The sequence below is a fragment of the Dermacentor silvarum genome, chromosome 3 (genome assembly GCF_013339745.2).
Source record: "Dermacentor silvarum isolate Dsil-2018 chromosome 3, BIME_Dsil_1.4, whole genome shotgun sequence".
Lineage (NCBI taxonomy): Eukaryota > Metazoa > Arthropoda > Arachnida > Ixodida > Ixodidae > Dermacentor > Dermacentor silvarum.
The window spans coordinates 24,929,587-24,951,618 of record NC_051156.1 but is presented as its reverse complement, the minus strand read 5'-3'; the positions used below and the strand labels follow the sequence as shown (position 1 = coordinate 24,951,618).

Sequence of the window (22,032 nt, the reverse complement as noted above, 5' to 3'; positions counted from 1 at the left end):
TGTAGCGCCTCGCGTTGCCGTCCCCACAGGGGGTCGTTACAAGCGAGGGTGCAGGAGTGCGCTGCTCAAGGGGGGCCCTGGCCCCGTTCTCGAGCAACGCGGCGTCTGCTAGCACTAACAAAGGACAAAGGTCACTACGCCTAGCAGACATAACGTGGCGAGTCCAATTCGCTAAGGCGTATTGACTCGGCTAAGCACAGACAAAGGCTTAATGAGCCTTTGAATCCGCGTTGGCCGCCAGTATGGGTTCTTGGTGTCTCACAGGAGACCAACCACCGCGGGTTCGAGCTTAGCGAGCCACAGGGCTGCGTCTGCCGTCGCCTCCAGCACCGCTCGCGCGCGAGCTCAGAGGCCGCAAGGGGCTACCGAGCGGCGCACGCCAAAAACACAGTAAAGCCCTGAGTTGACGGAAACCGTTTACTGAAACCGTCGGCACCAGCACTGCACAAACGCCCGCGCGGTGGGGAGCCAAAGGGGTCCCGCACCAGGGCGAAAATACAATAACAGGCGCCTATAGCACGTCGCGGCGAGAGCACAGGCTCAAGCTGGGACATGCCGCTAGGAAAAGTCCCGGCGGCTATGCTACTTGCTCTGGCGATAACCAATGGGTCAACTCGCGAGAGCACGGGCAATATCCTTCGGCTTCGGCTTTCGGCAAGTGCGGCTCGGCGGGGTACGACCTCGCGCGAGCACTCGTCGGCTCGCGTCGGGCTAAGCCGACCGCTCATCGGCTTAGCGTCGGGAAAGGATCAGCACAAAGTACGCGCTCCCCGCACTGGCAAAGGCACCGTGCGCGAGCTCCAGTCCTAGTCACAAAGGTGTTGGCGGACGAGAGGAAAGCATGAGCGTACCGTGCGCTGGTCCTGGAGAGAAGTCCGAGGCATGCTCCGCTGCTAGCAGCCGAAAACCGGCCGCCTCGTGACGTCAGCGCCCCGCCCTCAGCGCAACCGCCGCGTGCGCAGCGCCACAGCGGGAACCGGTTACGCGGAGGACGGGGAAAACCGGGGGACGAAGAAAACCAGGGGACGGCAGAACAGGTGTTAGCCCCCGCAATGACGCCGGCGCAACCCTCAATCCCCACGCCGCATACCTCGAAAGTCGCTAAAGCGTGGCGGCTCGGTGCACATGTTTTGCATATGTGCGGGCCTTGAAAATTGTTGCTTTAGTTATAGTGCGGTACCGCTTATAGTGCGGATATTCACGACTCCGGCGACTTACGTTATAAGCGGTCTACACAGTAGTGTGAATGTTGGTTAATTTGTTTCTATAACAACGATGTAACAGAATGAGAAAGCACGACATTTATCACTGCACTCAAGCACTTCTGGCAGACAGCAAGTGTTTTCTGCTTGTGTTGCAACGTTCTCCGTGTTCTTTGTGAGCTGCACGGTCAGTGGCTCCATCCGGTTTTGTATCAATTATCGCCACCTAAACAGGATTACGAGAAAGGACGTGTTTCTACTGCCTCGGATCGACAGTGTTCTTGATTGTCTGCAAGGTGCCGAATACTTCTCGTCTTTAGATCTCCACTCTGGCTATGGGCAGGTTCCCATGGCTGAGGCTGACCGCGCAAAGACAGCTTTCATCACTCCTGATGACATGTGCGAGTTTAACCTTATGCGTTTCGGGCTCTTCAATGCTCCTGCTACCTTCGAGCACATGATACCATCCTTTGCGGACACAAGTGGAAGACTTGTTTATGTTACCTGGATGACATTGTTGTTTTCTCAAAGGATTTTCCGACACATTTCTCCCGTCTGCATGACAGACCTGTCTTACTTCAGCTGGCCTACAGCTCAACCTCAAGAAGTGCCGTTTCGCTGCCCGAAAATGAACTGTCTTGGGTCACGTTGTCTCGAAAGATGCCTTCCTGATCCCGACAAGCTTCATGCAGTCTCAGAGTTTCCAAAGCCCCCATCAAGGCCCTGTGAAGTTTCATAGGCCTGTGCTCCTATTTTCGTCGCTTCCTCCGGAACTTCGCCTTTATCATCGCACCCTTGACGAAGCTGCTTACCACAAGCAAAGGCATTTCTGCGTGGTCATCAGCATGCGATGACGCCTTTGAAAAGTTGCGTGGGCTGCTGAGCTTATGTGAGCTTATACCCTTAAAAAAGCCGAGTTGAATGACACCGTTACTGAGAAAGAATGCTTAGCCTGACGTCATTTCTGCGTTCGGCAAGTTTCGTCCTTACCTTTACGGTCATCCTTTCAGCATCTTCACTGACCATCTTCACTGACCATCTTCACTGACCATCATGCCCTGTGTTTTCTCTCCTCCTTGAAAGACCCGTCGACTGGAATATGACATTCGTGTCATATACTGCTCTGGTCAAAAGCATTCCGATGCTGACGCGCTCTCCTGCTCGCTGATGACACCTGATCTGGCTTCTCTTTCCGTTCCCTCTAGGACCTCAGACCCGTCACTACTGACCGCTATTGATATGCCCTCCGAGCAACCCATCGCTTGTACTTTGCTGCTCCATTGGTCATTCCTTCAATGCGGGTGCTACGTTCAAGCAGGCCACTTTGCCGTGTGAGACAACACCCTCTACTGCCGCTACTACAGTAGAACATCGGTGATACGAGTCTCGCAGGGTCGCTTGAAATATTCTTTTCATCAAAACATACACAAAGAAAAAATGAATTTATTTTTACCAGAAAAATTTCTAATAGTGGAACCCCGTTGATACCTTCCTCCATGCTGCGTTTTCCCATCTGCTACGTCACGTTTTCGCGCTACCGACCTACATCCGACATTGACTTCCACGTACAATAAAACCCGCTGTCACGTTCCCGGGTGCTGCGTTTTCCCGGCTGTTACGTCGTTTTCGGTCGGTCCCGGCACAGCTTCCATAGAACCCAACGCATTGGTAAGCCCACTGTTGCGTTGCAAGTGTGGAACCATTCCTGCATCATACGTTGCGAACTGCCACCCCGCGCTGGCCCGAGCGGCCATTTTGACTTTTCATGTTGTTTGGCAGGGTGGCTTGACGATGGCATTGGCCGCCCAAAGTGCCAGGGGTGACACTCCTATGACGTATTTTCGGTTTTCGCCAGCAAAAGTATGGCCCTCAAGATCCGCATTTGCTATCTAAAGACTGTGTCTATAGCGTTGTGGCCCTAAAATTGGTTTTGGCTCATAGATGTTTCGTATAAAGTCCAAGCGCAATAACGCCGTCGCCGCACGCCGTACGCTGTATGTGCAAGTGAAAGCGTGCGAGGGGAGCCGACGACCACATCTAAATCTTGCACGCGCAAAAAGAAAAGCAGGGAGAAAGCGCGCCTTCTTCCGTTGCGCTCGAGGCACCGACGAGGGAGTGAGGGGGGAGGGATAGCAGGCGGCGTTATACTCTGGCATCAATTGCCTACTGTGCGGTGGCGCGCAGTCTAGACAGTGTAGGTGCATGCGGCGCGTAGCATTGTGCGGGCTGTGTGTTCTCGGCATTCAGTTTTCGTTGAAGTGATAGAGAACAGCACGAAAGTCAGTTCGCTCGCTTCTGCAGCGGCGCTTCTTCACGCCAACGTTAGATAGCGCATGTCCGTGCTCATCTAGTGTGATGTGTTCATGTTTGCATGTGGGCGCTGACACCATGCTTGTTAATATAGTGAATAAGCGCATGTTTACAAGTTTAAACGGGTGATAAAACTACTATCCTTACTTTGTATAGCTATCTGCTAATTTGCTATCGCAATTGTTGCTTCGCTTTTTGGGCAAAACTACGACTTTTTTTCACACGTAAGAATTAAAATAATATTGTGTGCAGTTTAACACTACTCCCATTTCTAAATTTTTCCCGTTTCTTGGCTCTTGCGTATCAGCGGGGTCCTACTGTATTAAGTTTCCCTTGACACGTCGCCAATCTGTAATTTTCCTGCATATTATGTTGCGTTTAAATGTGGCGGTCATCTAAGTTGAGCGGTGCAGCCAGCTTGTATGTTGCAGCAAGTGACCGACACATTGCTGATACTGTGCGGCCGCCGCATCATATGGCCGCATCTTGGAAGCGATCTGCGACGTGCGCAGAGTGCGAGCCTGCACGGGCCTCATCTTCAATTCGATCTGCGATGTTGACAAAGTGCGCATATTGCTGGATAGCTAAGTATGTGCTGTGCTTTCGACGTTTAGTTCGCGTTGAAGTGAGAGACAGCCGCTGCTTCCGTGCTGCCTTGCGTTGTCATCGAGCGATATGGGTTCGATATTACTGGCGTGGAATGTGTTGGTTTGTCCAGCAGTACGTTCGGTCATGCACCGCCTGCCAACAAAGCAAAACTCCCCCACTGCACCCTACTGGCCCACTACAGCTGCTACCGTGCTCTGCTCGACCATTCGACCACGTTGGCGTCAACCAACTCCTGCCGCTGCACTGTCTCGCAACCCCGACAACGAAGGTCCGGCGATGGTGTGACGGGCTCAACGATATAGTTTACAGGTGATGAGGCATCAATGATCTGGTACGGAGCGTGGTATCACGCAAGTAGTTTAGAAGAAAGTCCAGAAGTGTGAGGCGGTATCCACAGCCAAACAAGGGAACTGGCAGGGAAGGTGGGCGTGCCCAGGTGACTGTCACGTCACCTGTGTGGGCCAGCTTCCACACAGCGTATGTGGAAACTGCTGGATTATTGTTGGCGTTGATCACCTGACGCGCTACGTCGAGACTGCGGCTCTCCCCGCTGCAACGTTGCAATGTTCATTCTTCACAACTTCGTCCTTTGCCAAGGTGCTCCTAGAAAGCTACTCAGTGATAGGGGCCATGTCTTCTTGTCAGAAGCGATACAGTCCCTCCTTCCCGAGTGCCAGATCATTCACCGGAAGTCGACTGCGTATCACCCACAAACGAACAGTCTCACGGAGCGGTTCAACCGAACACTTGGCGACATGTTGAGAATGTACGTCTCGTCCGACCACACCAATTGACACATCGTACTCCCGTTCGTTACGTTCACCTATAACACTGTGCAACCATCGGTTTTTCACCTTTTTTTCTCTTGTACGGACGTGAACCTTGGTGTCCACTGTATACTATCCTGCCCTACCGACCTGACGCCTCTGATTGCACTACAATTTCAGAACTCGCCCGATACGCAGAAGATTGCTGCCAGCTGGCTCATTCGCTGAGCAGCGAGGATCAGGGGTGTCAGAAGACAAGATGTGACAGTCACCTGGACACACCCACCTTGTCTGCCAGTTCCCTTGTTTGGCTGTGGATACCGCCTCACACTCCTGGTCTTTCTTCTAAACTACTTGCGCGATACCACGCTCCGTACCAGATCATTGACCTGTGAACTATATCGTTGAGCCCGTCACACCATCGCGTTGTCGGGGTTGCGAGACAGTGCATGTTAACCGGCTGAAGCCACATTATGACCCCCTCATCTTGTCGGCCCCCTGAGTTGCCACAATGGCTCCGTTTCACACCCGGGGCCAGTGTAATGAAGCCGACGAAGACAACGACGACCCATTCTGCCTTTGCCAGTGAGCTCGTGCTGTTCGCTCTGCTGCTAGACTAGACTGATAAATATTTAAATAAATCTCATTACACAGGGATGAAAATGTTCACTCCCTTTGCGATCTGCATTGTCAACCAATATTTTGAAAAAGCTTGGTTATTCGGGTTTATTTGTGGTTCCACCACAGGCGCCATAAAGCCACTGTAAAACGGCAATGAATATTTTGTTCGCGAAACGATGGTTTAATAAAATTTTCGCACTCGATCTGCAAAAATCGGATTGCAAACATTGTTGCCACGAATGCAATTTCGGAGGTTCCCGTTTTTTCCAAACTTTTAATTACGACCATCATTTGGCCGCCGAGGTTAACTAAATGCAAAACTTTACATCATTGGCTTGCCTTCTCCGCTGACAAAAGCCTGATTTTGTGTGGCATGGTCATGCAGAAAATAGAGTAGCCCGAGTGCAAATTTAAATGTTGATTGCGGCTGCCATGGGATATTAGTCACCAAAAAGTTTTAAGAAAGCAAGTGGGTCGTTTGTCGGCGTGCCCCACTATCATCCCGGTAACCGGATGTGGTGCACGTGCGAAATAGATTTAGAATGTCACCCATTAATAGATGCAGATTTACCAATAGAGCGGGAAAGCGAGTGCTAAAATGTATAAAGAAACTGATGAGCTAACAGGCTGAGCAAACTCTACATACGTTCAGCGTGGCTTTCCTTCTCGCCTGCTCCAAGAAATGAGTGCCAGTTCAAATCATCTTTAGCTAGTCCACGTATACGCACACGCATAACACTTATATAAAACATTCGTAATGCATTGTATAGCACAAAATGGTTTTTGTTTTCTTGTGGTCTATTTAAAATTACGCCAACGAACACATCCGCACTCCAAAGACGACGTTGAAACGAATTGCTTAGGCTTGAATTGCAGGGCTAGGCGCTAGCCAATGCATGTCTATGGCTGTGTGGTTGCCACTGAACACACACATCCTGCTAAATTTGGAGACTTCATTAGAAATTAGAGCTTTGGCATAGCTCGACGGTTTGGTGCATCACTTCCATCCCTGGTACGCCAAGATAGCAATAACAAGCCGTGCTGTCATTAGCATTATTATGCATTGCTCTCATGACCTTACATTTAGAAGTATTTAGTTTCATAAACCACTTGTCGCGCCAGTTAGAAATAGCGTCAATGTTTAATTGCAAATTATAAACAGCCTGTGAGTTATTAAATTTGTGATAAAGCATGCAATTATCGGCAAAGAGCTTAATTCTAGCATTAATACCGGCAGGTAAATCAATAATATAATTAAGAAATAGTTATGGGCCCAGAACCGATCCCTGTGGTACACATGAAGTAAGAATAACAGTAGGAGAGTCATAATCATTAGCGTGAATGTACTGCACGGAGAAAGAATACAGGAGGCGCAACTCGGCTCCATCCCGCGTTGTCATAATGTCACACAGGAGCACAGGACGTACCATGCGGCGGCGGACGTCGTGACAGCGCCCCCTACAGAACGCCGGACGCATAACGTATGGTCACGTGATGGTTTGTCGAAGCGATGCAGCGGATCCGTGGCGCGGCGAGCGTGCTCTTGCAACGCCTCCGTTGGCTCTTGTCGTCTGCTCGCACGCGACGGCTTGATTCCAGTGCGCCGCCTTGGCTACTATCGCAGATCGTCTGATCTTTCAAGTTTCTTGGTCTTATTGCCACATAAATAGCATGTGATCCTAAATAATAATCTATAAAAAATATCCTACTAACGCGGTCTACAGGTCTTCTATTCCCGGATTGCAAACCGCGCTGCAAAACGTTTTGGGCGGTATCCGACAGTAGCAGACGACGCCGGGCGCCGACGGAGACCGCGGCTACCGCGGCCACGCGCGCGCCGCTGCGACCGCGAGGGAATTAGTTCCTTCCGTCGCCGCAAGGGGCGCTGCGCCGACGTTCACCACCAGCGCGTCTCCTCCTCTCCCAGCGTGACATTATCACGACCAGTGCTCGCGCTGGCGCCGGCCCCGAGTTTCGCCTCCTGCTATTCTTTCTCCGTGATGTACTGTAAGTGGTTAGTCAGAAAGCACGGAATGCAGCCTACGATATTAGGATCTATATTGAGCTTGCTCATTTTAGGAAGGAGGAGGTTGTGTGATACAGTGTCGAAGGCTTTAGCATAATCTAAAAAGATGCAATTGGTTATCAAATTATTGTCAAAAGCTCCAAAAAGAAGACTAGTAATAGAGAGTAAGTGCATTTCACAAGAGAAGTGCTTCCTGTAACCGTGCTGACAAATGGAAAAAAAAAACAAAAACAAATTGAATTCAAGGAAGGGTGCCAAGTATGAATAAATGATGTGTTTGAGAAGTTTAAAGGATACACTAGTTAAAGATATTGGCCCGTAGTTGAGGGGAGAATGGGTGTTACCTGATTTGTGAAGTGGAACTACCTTACCCACCTTCTGATCATCTTTCAAAAAAAATACAAGTCTGTAAAGACTGCGAATACAGTTTAGCAAGTATAACGGAGGAGTCAACTTTTCTATTTTTTAGAACTTTGAATTTATGTTGTCAATACTTGCAGAGCTAGACAACCTGAAGTTTTTTATCAGACAGCACACCCTAGCTGAGCCTACAGAGATGATAGCCATTGGAAAAAAGGCAGAGTCGGCGATTGCTGGCATAGAAAGGTTTACAAATGCGCCCACGACGTTGGTGCAAGCACAGGAGGCATACCTGCAGGGCCATCGTATTACAGCTGGATGCATTTGTAAGGACTTACAAGGCCCCGTGACAGCCACATACATGGAGTGCGTGAATGGGACAAAATAAATGCATAAGTTACCCTAAGATAGGCCAGGAAGAAACTTGAATTGTGCCATTTTGTAGGCTGTAATATCGCAATTAAGGCTTGTGAATGACAGCTTCGCTGCAGCACACCTGTGTTGCGCAGCAAAGCCTATACAATGTATTGCAGTGAAGCATATTAAAAATGGAAAGGGGCCACTGTCATGGCTGGTACATAGCATGTGTTCTTTAATTATACACGCACACAACCGCTGTCTCCTGTCATATTACAAGCGCCGAGATGGGCATTGACAGGTTATCAAAACTACTTGACATGGCAGTGGCAATTTGAGCTACCGTTTTGCCGACCTTGCTTTCCTCGTATATATTGTTACGGGTTATTCTGTTAGGAGAGGGTTTATTGGGACACGACGTACCCGACGGTCTTGAGCGCTAGCCTAGGTTCCGTGATCCCTTGGCAAGACGTCCTCTTCTTCCACCCCTCGTATCTGTGTCCCACTACAGCTTATGGCACATACCCAAATAACACAACACTTTCACGCTTGTAGCACATCCCCCCGCGCAGACGAAGCCCACCGGGCAAGTCAAACAGCATCTCGAGGGGTAAAGGGCTTCAAGCGGGCAACATGAGTCACTTCAGTCTTTGAAGAGCGTTGACCATTTGAATGGAGGCGCGCTATACGGTAATTCAATTCGCTTATACGCTCTAGAACAACATAAGGTCCAACATAATGTGCCAGTAGTTTTTCGCACAACCCACGTTTTCTTGTTGGTGTGCATAGCCACACTAAGTCACCTGGATCATATGTGACGTGTTGGCGTCGGCGGTCGTAACGTGCCTTTGAGCGATCTTGTGAAGCAAGAGTGCGCAAATAAGCAAGGCGTCGGGCTTCTTCACGACAGATGGTCTCAGATATGGAGGCATCATCGTGGTTCATAAATGGGAAAATCGTATCAAGAGTATAACGTGGCGGCCGGGCGTAAAGGAGAAAGAAGGGGCTGTAGCTGGTAGTTTCATGCTGGGCGGTGTTAAATGCACAATTCACGAAAGGTAGAACACTGTCCCAGTTCTTGTGATCTGTTGAGATGTACATGGACAGCATGTTCGTGAGAGTTCTATTGGTGCGTTCCGTAAGGCCGTTTGTTTGGGGATGGTACAGCGTAGAGTGTCGAAAACTTGAACAACATAGACGAAGCATCTCTTCCACGACATCCGCAGTAAACTGTCGCCCACGATCGTTAATAACGACTTTAGGAGGCCCGTGTCGGAGAAAGATAAATCGTAGCAAGAAAAGGCACACGTCGGCTGCAGTAGCCGATGGTATGGCAGCCGTCTCACAGTAGCGTGTCAGGTGGTCAGTGCACACAACGATCCAACGATTTCCGTTAGAGAACCGTGGAAACGGACCGAGAAGGTCGACGCCGACTTGCTCGAATGGAGCCTTTGGGGGTGGAACAGGGTGTAATCTACCGGGAGGAGTACTTGTGGGACGCTTGCGACGTTGACATTCGTTGCAGCTAGACACGTACTGCCGCGTCGTGTGATGCATATTGGGCCAGTAAAATCTTTCTTGAAGACGGTAAAGCGTTCTAGCTGCTCCCAAATGACCGGAGGTTGGGTCATCATGCGTAGCCCGCAAGATGGAAGTGCGTAGACTTTTCGGGACCACGAGGAGATATTGTGAGTCTGCGGTAGAATAGTTCTTCTTATATAGGAGCCCATCACGTGTGCAAAAGCGATTGGCTGTTGATGTCTTTTTCGCAGCCAGCAGTTGCTTTAAAGTGTCGTCGTTTTGCTGCTCAGTCTTAAAGGTACTTAGATTAGGAAATGCTGGCTCCAAGGATACGATGTAGTGGTCGAAATTGTCCGCGTCACAGTCCGTCGTGGGAAGCGGTAGCCGCGAAAGGCAGTCTGCGTCGGCGTGCCGTCGACCGCTTTTATATGAAACGGTGAAGTCGTACTCCTGTAGACGGAGGGTCCAACGTGCAAGTCTACCAGATGGATCACGCAGATTGACAAGCCAGCACAAAGAGTGATGGTCTGTGATGATGGTGAAAGGGCGTCCGTACAGGTATGACCGAAAACGCTGCACTGCGAAAATCACTGCGAGACATTCCTGTTCCGTGATGGTGTAATTGCGCTCGGGCTTGCTTAGAGAGCGACTCGCGTACACTACGACGTGTTCTTTGGTGTCGAAGCGTTGAATAAGAACAGCGCCGACACCAATACCACTAGCATCCGTGTGTAGTTCTGTTGGAGCCGCAGGGTCGAAGTGTTTGAGAACGGGATGGGTCGTCAAAAGGAACCTCAGTTCACGAAAAGCAGACGCACATTCTGGGGTCCAGCCCAGTCCACAATATATATATTGTGAGACGTCGACCGATGTGATGCCTTTATTTCCGAGCAGTCGCCTGAGGCAGAGACGAAGCACCGCACGAGACAAAAGATGATGATGAGTCGTATGTACAGATGACGACGACGATATGCACAAATAGCGCTCACACAAGATGATAAGTCGTTTGTACAGATGACGACGACGATATGCGCAAAATGCACAACGCGACGCGTCGCATCATAGCGAATTTTCCATTTGTCCTGAATGGTAGAGGTGTTGGCACGGGCAATTTCACGGCAGCGGGAGATGCGAGCAGCAAATTCTTTAGGAAGAGACGCGGATGGAGCAGCAGGTGCTGAAAGGAGTGTAGTGTCCAAGACGAAAGACAGCGCACGACCGTACACAAGGAAAAAGGGACTGTAATTGGTTGTACGTTGGACGGCAGTATTATACACAAACGTCACGAAAGGTAGGATGGTGTTCCAGTTGGTGGGATCGGGTCGAACATACATTGACATCATGTCGGACAAAGTTCGATGAAAACGCTCTGTAAGACCATGTGTTTGCGGATGGTACATTGATGTGGTCTTATGGGTGGTGTCAGAGGCCTGGAGGACTTCACGAAGGACATGCGATAGGAATGTCTTGCCACGATCACTGAGGTGGACACGAGGTGCGCCGTGGCGCAAAACGATACTGTGCACGAAAAACTCGGTGACTTGGAGGAAGTACCAGAGCGAAGAGCAGCTGTCTCGGCGTACCGCGTTAGATGATCCACTGCGGTAACTATCCAGCGGTGACCAGCGGGCGTGAGTGGGAGGGGTCCGTACAAGTCTATGCCCACAATTTCGAAGGGGGTGGACGGGCATAGTAGAGGCTGCAGAGGACCGGCTGGAAGGGATGTCGAGCGTTTTCTGTGTTGGCATGACGCGCAGGATCCAACGTATTTGGCGACAGAGGTGGAAAGGCCCAGCCAGAAACAGCGCGTTTTGATGCGGTCGTAGGTCTTATGAAAGCCCAAGTGGCCAGCCGTCGCGTTGTCGTGAAATGCTTCTAATACTTAGAGTCGAAGTGAGCGAGGTATGACTGGTACCCATCGGTTACGGAGGGATGGTAGATTGATCGGAATAACGCTGCACCTTCAAGCTTAAAACACGAAAGTTGTCGTCTTAAGCGACTGTTGGGGGGTCGTGCCAAGCCAGTAAGTCGGTCGATCAGTGTACGGCAGTATGGGTCAGTGCGTTGGAGTGAGACGAGGTCAGTAGACGGAAGAAAGTCAACTGAGGCAACTGACTGTCCCGGGCTACTGGGCGTGTGCTGAGACGTGTGGCTAGATGGTGACGTGCAGACCGAAGGTGAAGCATGTGCGTTTGGAGACAGCGGTAAGCGTGACAAAGCGTCGGCATCTTGATGTTGTTTGCCGGACCTATACGTGACAGTGAAGTCATATTCCTGCAAGCGCAGTACCCAATGGCCGAGGCGTCCAGACAAGTTTTTCAGGGACGACAACCAACAGAGAGCATGATGGTCGGTCACAACTGTGAAATGGCGGCCGTAGAGATAGGGTCAAAATTTTTGTATTGACCACACGATGGCGAGGCATTCCTGTTCTGTAATTGTGTAGTTGCACTCAGCAGCAGAAAGAGCACGACTTGCATAAGCCACGACTTGCTCTTCGGACTTCTGATTTCGCTGCAACAGGACAGCGCCATTTCCGTGCCCACTGGCATCAGTGTGTAGAATAGTAGGGGCCGTTGCATTGAAATGACGGAGCACGGGCCCTGACGTGAGAACTCGTTTGAGGGTCTGGAAGGCGGCTTCACAGTCGTCCGGCCACACAAAGGACGCGCTCGAAGTCAGAAGTTTGTGTAGAGGAGCGGCGATGGTGGCGAAGTCATGGACAAAGCTGCGGAGTTCTTTAAGTGCGGTTGGTGGCGGAAATTGCAGTACTGCAGCGATTTTATCGCGATCAGGCTGGATGCGATGCTTACTAACGACGTGGCCCAATACTTTAATGCTTCGGCTTGCAAAGCGACACTTTTTAGTATTGAGTTGGAGACCAGCCTTTGCTAGACACGCGAGAACTTGGTGTAGATGTTGTAGGTGCTGGGAGAAACTCGACGAAAAGATCACAATGTCGTCCAAGTAACAAAGGCAGGTCTTCCATTTTCAGCCACGGAGTACTGTATCTATCATACGTTCAAACGTAGCTGGTGCATTGCACAGTCCAAAAGGCATCACATTAAATTCGAAAAGGCCATCAGGTGTAGCAAACGCAGTCTTTTCTTTATCTGGCTCATGCATGGGAATCTGCCAATATCCGGAGCCCAAGTCGAGGCTCGAGAAATACTCGGCACCTTGTAAGGTATCCAAAGCATCGTCAATACGAGGCATTGGATAAACATCCTTATGGGTAATCTTGTTTAGCGCCCTATAATCGATGCAAAAGCGCACAGAACCATCCTTTTTTTTTAACAAGCACAACTGGAGAAGACCAAGGGCTTGCTGAAGGCCTTATAATGTTGCGTGTCAGTATGTCGTTCACTTGTTCTTCTATAACTTTTTGCCCCGAAGGTGACACACGGTACGGGTGACGGCGAATGATGCGAGAGCCGTCTGTTTCAATTCGATGAGTAGTTACAGTGGTCTGACCCAGGCCTCGCGAAGAAACGTCAAAACAAGCTTCATGCTTCATTAAAATGGTGAGGAGTGCATCGGTCTGGGCCGGATTGAGATTTGCACTCAAGGTCGCATTAATAGCACTAGTGTGGCCTTCTGCGGGCGTACAATGCGCGGAAGACGTGGCAGGCGAAACACTGATGACACATACCGGCGCAGCGTCGGCGAGCTTGGCGACAGTAGACCCTTTCGGCAGTAGTAGTGGCTCAGGAGTCGTATTAAAGGCTGTGAGCCTGGCATAGCCACTCGAAAACCGGACCAAGCAAGAAGCGATCACGAGTCCTTGAAAAATGCAACGCTGAGAAGGTACAACCAATGCGTCTCCGTCGACAATGTCTGTTGACTCAACGGTAAGAATACGTTCTTCGTCTGGTGGGATAAGAAAATCCGCTGCTGCAATAAGGTTAGGACACGGGGAATCGAAAACGGGATAAGTGTCGGTGTCACTGATGTGGATCCTTGGGTCGCCGCACGAAATTAGTGCAGAAGCAGCTGACAGGAAGTCCCATCCTAATATAATCTGATGAGCGCACGTCGAAAGCACCGCAAGTTGCACATGATGACGAATACCGTCTATCAGGACGCGAGCTATGCACTGTCCGGTAGGAAAGATGGGAACGTCATTGGCACCTCATAGGACCGGACCAACGTACGGCGTTTGCACTTTTCGCAGACGAAAGCACAGTTCACGATGTATAACAGAAATCGCGGCTCCAGTATCTACAATGGCGTCAACAGAAACACCTTCCACACAAACCGAGAGCAAATTGGCGGGGCGAGCAGGAGGAATTGGGAGTCTGACACGATGCAGTTTCTCCTCCAAAAACTGGAGCCTCTAGTTTTCCGAACGGGTGTCCACAACATGGGAAGCAGCGCACAAGGGCGATGAGGAACAGCGGTAAGATGAAGGAGAGCGACGCCGGGGCGAGCGGGATGCTCGAGCCATGGCCTGGGAAGGTGAAGGAGAGCGACCAGAGGAGGTTGTGTACGGTCCGGGAACGTAGGAATCTGGCCCTGGTGTCCTGTCCCGCTCAAAGTTGGTGTAGCCTCGCCTTTCACCTGGGTGACGCCTGGGAACATAGGAGTCAAACCTAGTTGCGCTGTCTTGCTCAAAGGTAGCATAGCCCCGTCTTTCATCTTGCTGACGCCGACTGCAGAAGCGAGAAATGTGGCTGCGAATACCGCAGTAGAAACAAACAGGGTGCGACGACCGCCACGCGACGACCACCATGGTATGGCTGTGGAGGAGTATTCGCTGCCAGCGAAGCTAGGGGGTTGCGGTAAGCTTCGGCAGGTGTAGACTGAACGGTCGCGGTAGGCCGGGAGGCAATTTCGGCATAACTTGGCGGATGAAATGGTCCAGTAGACTTTTCTATTTGGGCGTTGGTCATCGACGCCAGTTCGTCCTTGATGGTGTCACGCAGTCCAGTAGGTGCGGGGCGAACGGTCGCAAGCTTCGCAGGTCCAGAAAGGTGTCCGTGAAGTTCCTTCCTGATGAGAGTGTGTATCAGGGCTCGTAACTCAGCATCACCGTTGAGACGAGGGTCGCAAGAGGCGCGTGGCAGGCGAATAGACTGGAGCGTGTCTAGACGTTGGCATGCTGTGATACTGCACCAATGCAGTTTGGGCTCTGCATGACGAGAGCATTAAAGGCGACTGTGTTGAAGCCTTTCAGTTTGTGGCGAACGCGGTCAGCTTCCGCCATGTCACTCTGTGCGCGGCGGCAGAGAGCGAGGACGTCCTCAATGTAGCATGTATAGGACTCGTCCTGTTCTTGTACGTGCGTTGCAAGCCACTGTTTCGCGATTTCGGAGCGTCCAGACGACATGCCGAATATCTAGCGAAATTGCTGGGTGAATGATGGCCTGTCCGAAAAGTCACTTTCGTGGTTAAAAAACCATGTCTTCACAACTTTGGTTAGGTAAAAGGAGACATACCGCAATTTGTGCGTGTCGTGCCAATGATTGACATCGCTGGCTCTGTTGTAGTGATCGAGCCTATCTTCCACGTCGTCGCCGCGGAGGCCGGCAAAGACGGGAGGATCGCGGTGTTTGGTGTTCACCGTCCAGGTAGGCCCAGCTGGCTGAGCAGAGGTGGTAGCAGCACTGGTGGATGGGTTGGTTTCTGCCATCACCGTGGTAGGGGAGAGCAAACGACGACTGGACCGGAGCTCCAGGGGAATCGGGAAAGTAAGAGGATGTGGGAATCGAAGCACACTCCACCACTTGTGAGACGTCGACCGATGCGATGCCTTTATTTCCGAGCAGTCGCCCGAGGCAGAGACGAAGCACCGCACGAGACAAAAGATGATGATGAGTCGGATGTACAGATGATGACGACGATATGCATAAATAGCGCTCACAATATATATATATATATATATATATATATATATATATACCCATAGTCAATTAGTAGTGTACGCTGAAACTGAGCAAAATGTTATGAAACAAATATTAACACGTTTAACAACGACGACAGGACTTATTTTACTGGCGTTTCGGCTGGTGGCCCGGCTTTCATCGGAGTGAACGACAATACAGAAGACGTTCGTTCCCAACATGTAAAGGGAAAAGACACGTGAAAAGGACATGTGGCTCAAACCAGAATGTAAGGGGAAAAATATAAAAATATTAACATCAGCCTATATTTATTTCATTTCATTTTAATTTCATTTATTTTTGAAAGTGCTCAAGAACAGCTCTCCGTCTTAGTATTGGTGCACTTATGTTACACAAAGAACAGAAAATAAAAACAACAAACAAAACAGAAAACCTGAAAGTACAGTGGTAAAATGCAACAACAAACTGATAATATGCAAATGCACTGCAGGACGAAGGCCTCTTCCTGCTATCTCCAATTACCCCTGTCTTGCGCTAGCTGATTCCAACTTGTGCCCGCAAATTTCTTAACTTCATCACCCACCTAGTTTTCTGCTGTCCTCGACTGCGCTTCCCTTCTCTTGGTATCCATTCTGTAACTCTAATGGTCCACCGGTTATCCATCCTACGCATTACATGGCCTGCCCAGCTCCATTTTTTCCTCTTAATGTCAACTAGAATATCGGCTATCCCCGTTTGCTCTCTGACCGCTCTCTTCCAGTCTCTTAAGGTTAGGCCTAACATTTTTCGTTCCATCGCTGTTTGTGCAGTCCTTAACTTGTTTTCGAGCTTCATTGTTAACCTCTAATTTTCTGCCCCATATGTTAGCACCGGTAAAATGCAATGATTGTACACTTTTTTTTTCAGTGACAGTGGTAAGCTCCCAGTCAGGATTTGGTAATGCCTGCTGTATGCACTCCAACCCAATTTTATTCTTCTGTAGCCAAGAAAGTGTAAGGGTGGGCTTGAAGATTAATATGCAGAAGACAAAGATAATGTTCAATAGCCTGGCAAGGGGACAAGAATTCAGGATCGCCAGTCAGCCTCTAGAGTCTGCAAAGGAGTACGTTTATCTGGGTCAATTACTCACATGGGTAATAAAAATATATGCAACATATATAAATATTGTCACGTAGTAGTGACGCTGAAGTAAACAGTTGGAAAACTGTGTATGACAAAACTGGTTGTTTATTGGGTGAACCTGTGCCCACAAAAACAAGCTACACTCAAAGCATAACGATAGCAGCGAACACAGTCGGCGATCATCTAAATCTGATCAGCGGCGAAACGCGTCGGCTTTTATACATGAGTCATGGAATGTTCCAGATCATTTCCTGGTGCCCGCGTGTCTTTCAGAAAGTTCTAGACAATTCGCGTCGGTCATACAATCAGATAACATAAGCGTCGGTGAAAACAGGCAACAGAAAGAAGCATCGATAATGTTCTAGAAACTTCCGATACAGGCGCGTCCGGCGCCCAGCGATAACGTTTAATATTTGTTAGCCGGTGGAAAGCGGCCACCAGTGAAAGATAAACATGTATATGTGTGAATATATATAAATTACTGAAACACGTTTTTTTTTTTTCGAAACAAGGGACTAACACATGGACAGAGCACAACACATGGATGGCTGCGATTAGTAACGGACAAGGAAGTGTTCTTCTGGCCGTCAAAGAAGCGGGACAAAAAAAGAAAAAAACTTCTGCGAATGTTTTGGGGCCATGACATGCTAGGCATCAAAGTGCTTGTACTGTGATCACTGTAGCACGTCCCATCAGTATAAGCTCAAGAGAATTGGGTAAAATCACTCCTCACCGGAAGCCTGGAGCGTGGCTAGTTGAGATCTCTGGCTCGCCTAAGACAGTTGCGGTGTCCACGGCAAGGAATGTGAAAAATCAAGAAACATTACGCTTTGGAGGCGACATGGAGCTTCCTTTTTGTCGGTAATTTTCTCGTTGTCAGCGTCTGTATTGCGCGCGTCACCCTTATTATATGATGCTTCGGTAGTGTGTGGCGGTGGAATCTATGAGAAATAGCAACAGCGCAGGCTGAGAGCTAGCAGCGATGTTTTTGTGGATAGCTCATATGGTGACAACTTATGAACTGATGGGTTGATGGGTGGAATGGTTAATTTTGGGGCTTTCACTATAATGACCTTTCAGAATAATGAACAATTTACCGTGGTCCCTTGAAGTTCGTTATATTGAGATTTCACTGTATGTTGAGAACTGAGGTTCAGCAGCGTGAATCAAACACACACAAAGAATCAAATACCACAGACAAGAGCTGACTGCCAACTGGAAGATTATTTGAAAGTTCAGCCATTTTACACCTTTCCCAGCATAGGCATGCGCATGCCAGTCACATATACATCAGCAAAATCATAATCTTTCATGCAGAAAAGCTATTTCTTCCTGACAAAGCAAAAGAGGGAGTGCTTAGACATTTATCTCCTTCCTTTTGAATATGATATTGTCATGTAGTTATGACGCTGAAGAAAGCAGTCGTTAAAATGTGTATGACTAAACTGATTCTTTATTGGGTGAACCTGTGCCCACAAAAGAAAGCTACACTCAAAACACAACGATAGCGGCGAACACAGTCGGCGATCGTCGAAATCTTATCCGCTTTTATACGTGAGTCATCGAAGGTTCCAGATTAATCCCTGGTGCCTGCGTGTCTTCCAGCAAGTTCTAGACAATTCGCGTCGCTCATACAATCAGATTACATAAGTGTCGATGACCACAGACGATGGATAAAAGCAACGATAACATTCGAAAAGCTTCCGATGCAGGTGCGTCCTGCGCCGAGTGATAACGTTTAACATTTGTTAGCCGATGGAAAGCGGCCACCAGTGAAAGATAAACATGTATACGTGTCAATATACCTCTATTATTTCCCTTTCCCTCTTACTTATTCCTTTCCCTAAGAATTTTGTCTTTTCAAACTTGGGAGTTTATGTGCACTTGTTAGCTGCCGTGGTTGCTTAGTGGCTATAGTGTTGGGCTGCTAAGCACGAGGTCGCGGGATCGAATCCCAGCCACGGCGGCTGCATTTTGATGGCGGCAAAATTCCAAAGCATCTGTGTACTTAGATTTAGGTGCACGTAACTTCAGGAGTCCCCCACTACAATGTGCCTCCTAATCAGATCATGGTTTTGGCACGTAAAACCCCATAATTTAATTTTTTTTTCATGTGCTCTCGTTACAATGTCCCGCTTAATGACTTCCATGTTCATTTTTTATGTTACTGCGGTGCCGACGAGCTCTGTCATTGAAACTGTCCCATTTGTCCTTTACATGTTTTACCACAGCTCAGCGGTATCTGATAGATAATGTTGTGCATGGCATTCAGTGAAACGAGTTTTATGATTGGTGGTGGACGGGCCTTTCGAACATTTTCATACAATTGCTTACCGAGGGAAGCTTGCATGGAGCACTGAAAAGTAAATTCACATTATGTCTATAGGAAACTTTAGCAAGTATGGCACCCCGTGCACTGGTCTCTCATCTTTATTCTTTTCTTTGTGTTCCAAACATATTTATTTTTATTTTTGCATGCTGACTTTGGATACTGAAGTGATGACGTTATGGTCCGGGATGGCATGTGCGTATTAGCGTGACATAGGGCCGGAAAGTTATTGACGCTGTTGGGGAACCCCTGTGAGAAGGGTCTAATGAGTACATTGTGCACGCAGGCCCCCCCCGCATTGCAGGAGGTACGGACACAAACAGTGCGGCTGGCCGTGCTGCTGTTGCAAGGCATTCTGACTGGACCCAGGTAAGGTCATTGTGGGCATGGCTGTGTATTAGAATGCATGCCATTAGTATGCTGCTGTCAAACTGTTTGTAATACCAAACAAAGTGTTTTCCCTGTTGGGATCTGATAGATTCTAACGTATCAAAATTCCTTCCACAGTGAATTCTTGATCACTCGTTTAGTTCAATGAAATTTTCTTGGGGCATAGGTCACACAATCTAATATCCCCTTCAGGCGCGAATTAAATCTGGCAATGAACAAAATTATCTTCACATCATTTTAGTCTCTCCATGCTTCAATAAAAGAGCCATTAAAAGATGGAAACATAACTTTTATTTTTTTTGTTTTCCGTGGTGTCCACATTTGTGGGCAAGGGCGCCTTAACCCGGAAAAAATGTTGCACTGTTCACTTAGCTAGGTAAGTGGGGCAAAACATTTTCCCTGTGATCCTTCCTTGATTTTCTAGACATTTGCAATCTACTTTGTGTGGTAAACATGAAAGCAATGATTCTGAGCCAACAGGCACACGAACACATGACATTTTCGGAAGAGAATTCGGCTTTTCACTGCACATCCCTCACGGCGGCAACGCTGTGCATTTGGTGTGCGCGCGTGCCAGTAATCGTACCTGTAATACCTAATGACAGCGGTTGGAAGTGACTGCGGTGTGGCCTTCTTGAGAACGTGCTTAGAGCTGTCACTGCTAGGCCTACCGCGCTTTTTTGGAGCATTTCTGTTGTCAGTGATCAGACTGCTCATACTGTTTGCTTGGTACGCCATTATTTACATAGTGTTTCTCTGTAGGAGCTACTCAACGTTTGCGTCCCTGAGGTACTCTAACCAGCTGTTGCTCAGCGCAAAACACAGAAAATGAGAAATTACCCTCACGGGCCACCATATGCGCCAAGTCTTGCTCTGCGCATTCATCATCGAGAGATATGCATCGGATACGCCGCCATTTTTAATTTTCGCTAGAAGTTCGTCGACAGTCTGTTTATAGACCTTTCATCTTTCTTCCACATCCTTATAAATGCCTGAAAAAAAAAGAGGTTTTGATTATTTTATCCAAGGGCCGTCTTTTGCTATAAAAGGCAGGTTGCTCGGAAAGGTGGCTTTGAGGCCCCCTGCCCACAAACGAGGACACTAACCTTCGGTAGTTGCCTGCGGCACTCTTACACTTGGTACACCAAAAAAAGATAATATTTGACAATCACGAAACATTGATTTTTTTCAAATAAATGGAGTTTGGGGGTTTTTAATAACGTTAATACTGCGAAAACAAATAAAAACGAAGAGCTACTTGCGGCTCGCACCGTAGAAGCTTGAAGTGGCCATTTTGCCCCTGCTTTCTGATAATTATTTCGAATGTCTTCAGGGCGATGGCGCCACTTGTCAAATGGAGAAAGGAAAGGTGCGTTCGCCCGCGCTTTTCAAATCAGATTTTTCAGCCAGTGTTTGGAACTACGCGAATGCAAAGTTGGTGTCCACGTTTCTGGACACGGCGCCTGAATAGGATATACTTTGGTGTCTGGTATCTCGCAGGAGTACCGACCATTGTGGGTTTGGTCTTAGGTGAACCACCTCAGTCGTCGCCTTGCGTCATCAAGCGCTTCTGTAAATTTCCTTCTCGTGATCAGGGTCCCCTGTGAGTAATTGACCTAGATAAACATGCTCCTTTACAGACTCTAGAGGCTGACTGGCGATGCTGAATTCTTGTTTCGTTGCCAGGCTATTGAACATTACCTTTGTTTTCTGCATATCAATCTTTCAGTTAATATCAATATCAGTTAAGGTCCTCAATCAATTGTTGTAATTTGTCCCCATTGTTGTTGAATAGGACAATGTCATCTGCGAACCGAAGGTTGCTGAGATATTCGCCGTTGGTCCTCACTCCTAAGCCTTCCCAGTCTAAGAGCTTGAATACTTCTTGTATTCTTCTAAAAATGCAGTGAATGGCATTGGAGAGATTGTGTCTCCTTGCCTGGGGGGGCCCCTTTCTTGATAGGTAACTTTCTATTTTTCTTGTGGAGAACCAATGTAGCTGTGGAATCTTTGTAGATATTTCCTAAGATATTCACGTATACCTCCTGGACTCCTTGATTACACAATGACTCTATGACTGCTGGTATCTCTACTGAATCAAATGCTTTTTCATAATCTATGAAAGCCATATAGAGAGGTTTATTGTACTCTGCAGATTTCTCGATAACCTGATTGATGACATGGATAATATCCCTTCCTGAAGCCAGCCTGTTCTCTTGGTTGATTGAAATCAAGTGTTGCTCTGATTCGATTGGGAATTATGTTGGGGAATATTTGACACAGTACTGAAAGCAAGCTAATGGTCCTATAATCTTTCAGTTCTCTAACGTCTCGCTTCTTATGGATTAGTATAATGTTGGCATTCCAGTTCTCTGGTACACTTGAAGTCGTGAGGCATTGCGTATAAAGGGGCGCAAGCTCTGTCTTTAGGGTGCTGCGAGCAAGCGGGCTCTCTGCCAACCGCCGTAATCACCTAAGCAATTCTTGGTGTGAGGCTCCCAAAATGAGGACATGATCAAAATATAGAACGACGCCTGTTAGACCACGCAGTAGGTTCATCATTCAACTCTGGAAG

The 22,032-nt window shown here is 48.5% G+C and overlaps 1 protein-coding gene across 3 annotated transcripts in view; it reads left to right on the top strand.

The window, feature by feature from the left end:
* Window positions 1-22,032, top strand: part of LOC119445387 (ubiquitin conjugation factor E4 B) — a 441,801-nt gene that overhangs the window by 150,941 nt on the left and 268,828 nt on the right. For all 3 annotated transcript variants that reach the window (XM_049664500.1, XM_037709694.2, XM_049664499.1), the window contains exon 6: window positions 19,354-19,436. In XM_049664500.1, the coding sequence (XP_049520457.1) occupies window positions 19,354-19,436 (83 nt within the window). The remainder of the gene's footprint in view (window positions 1-19,353; window positions 19,437-22,032) is intronic.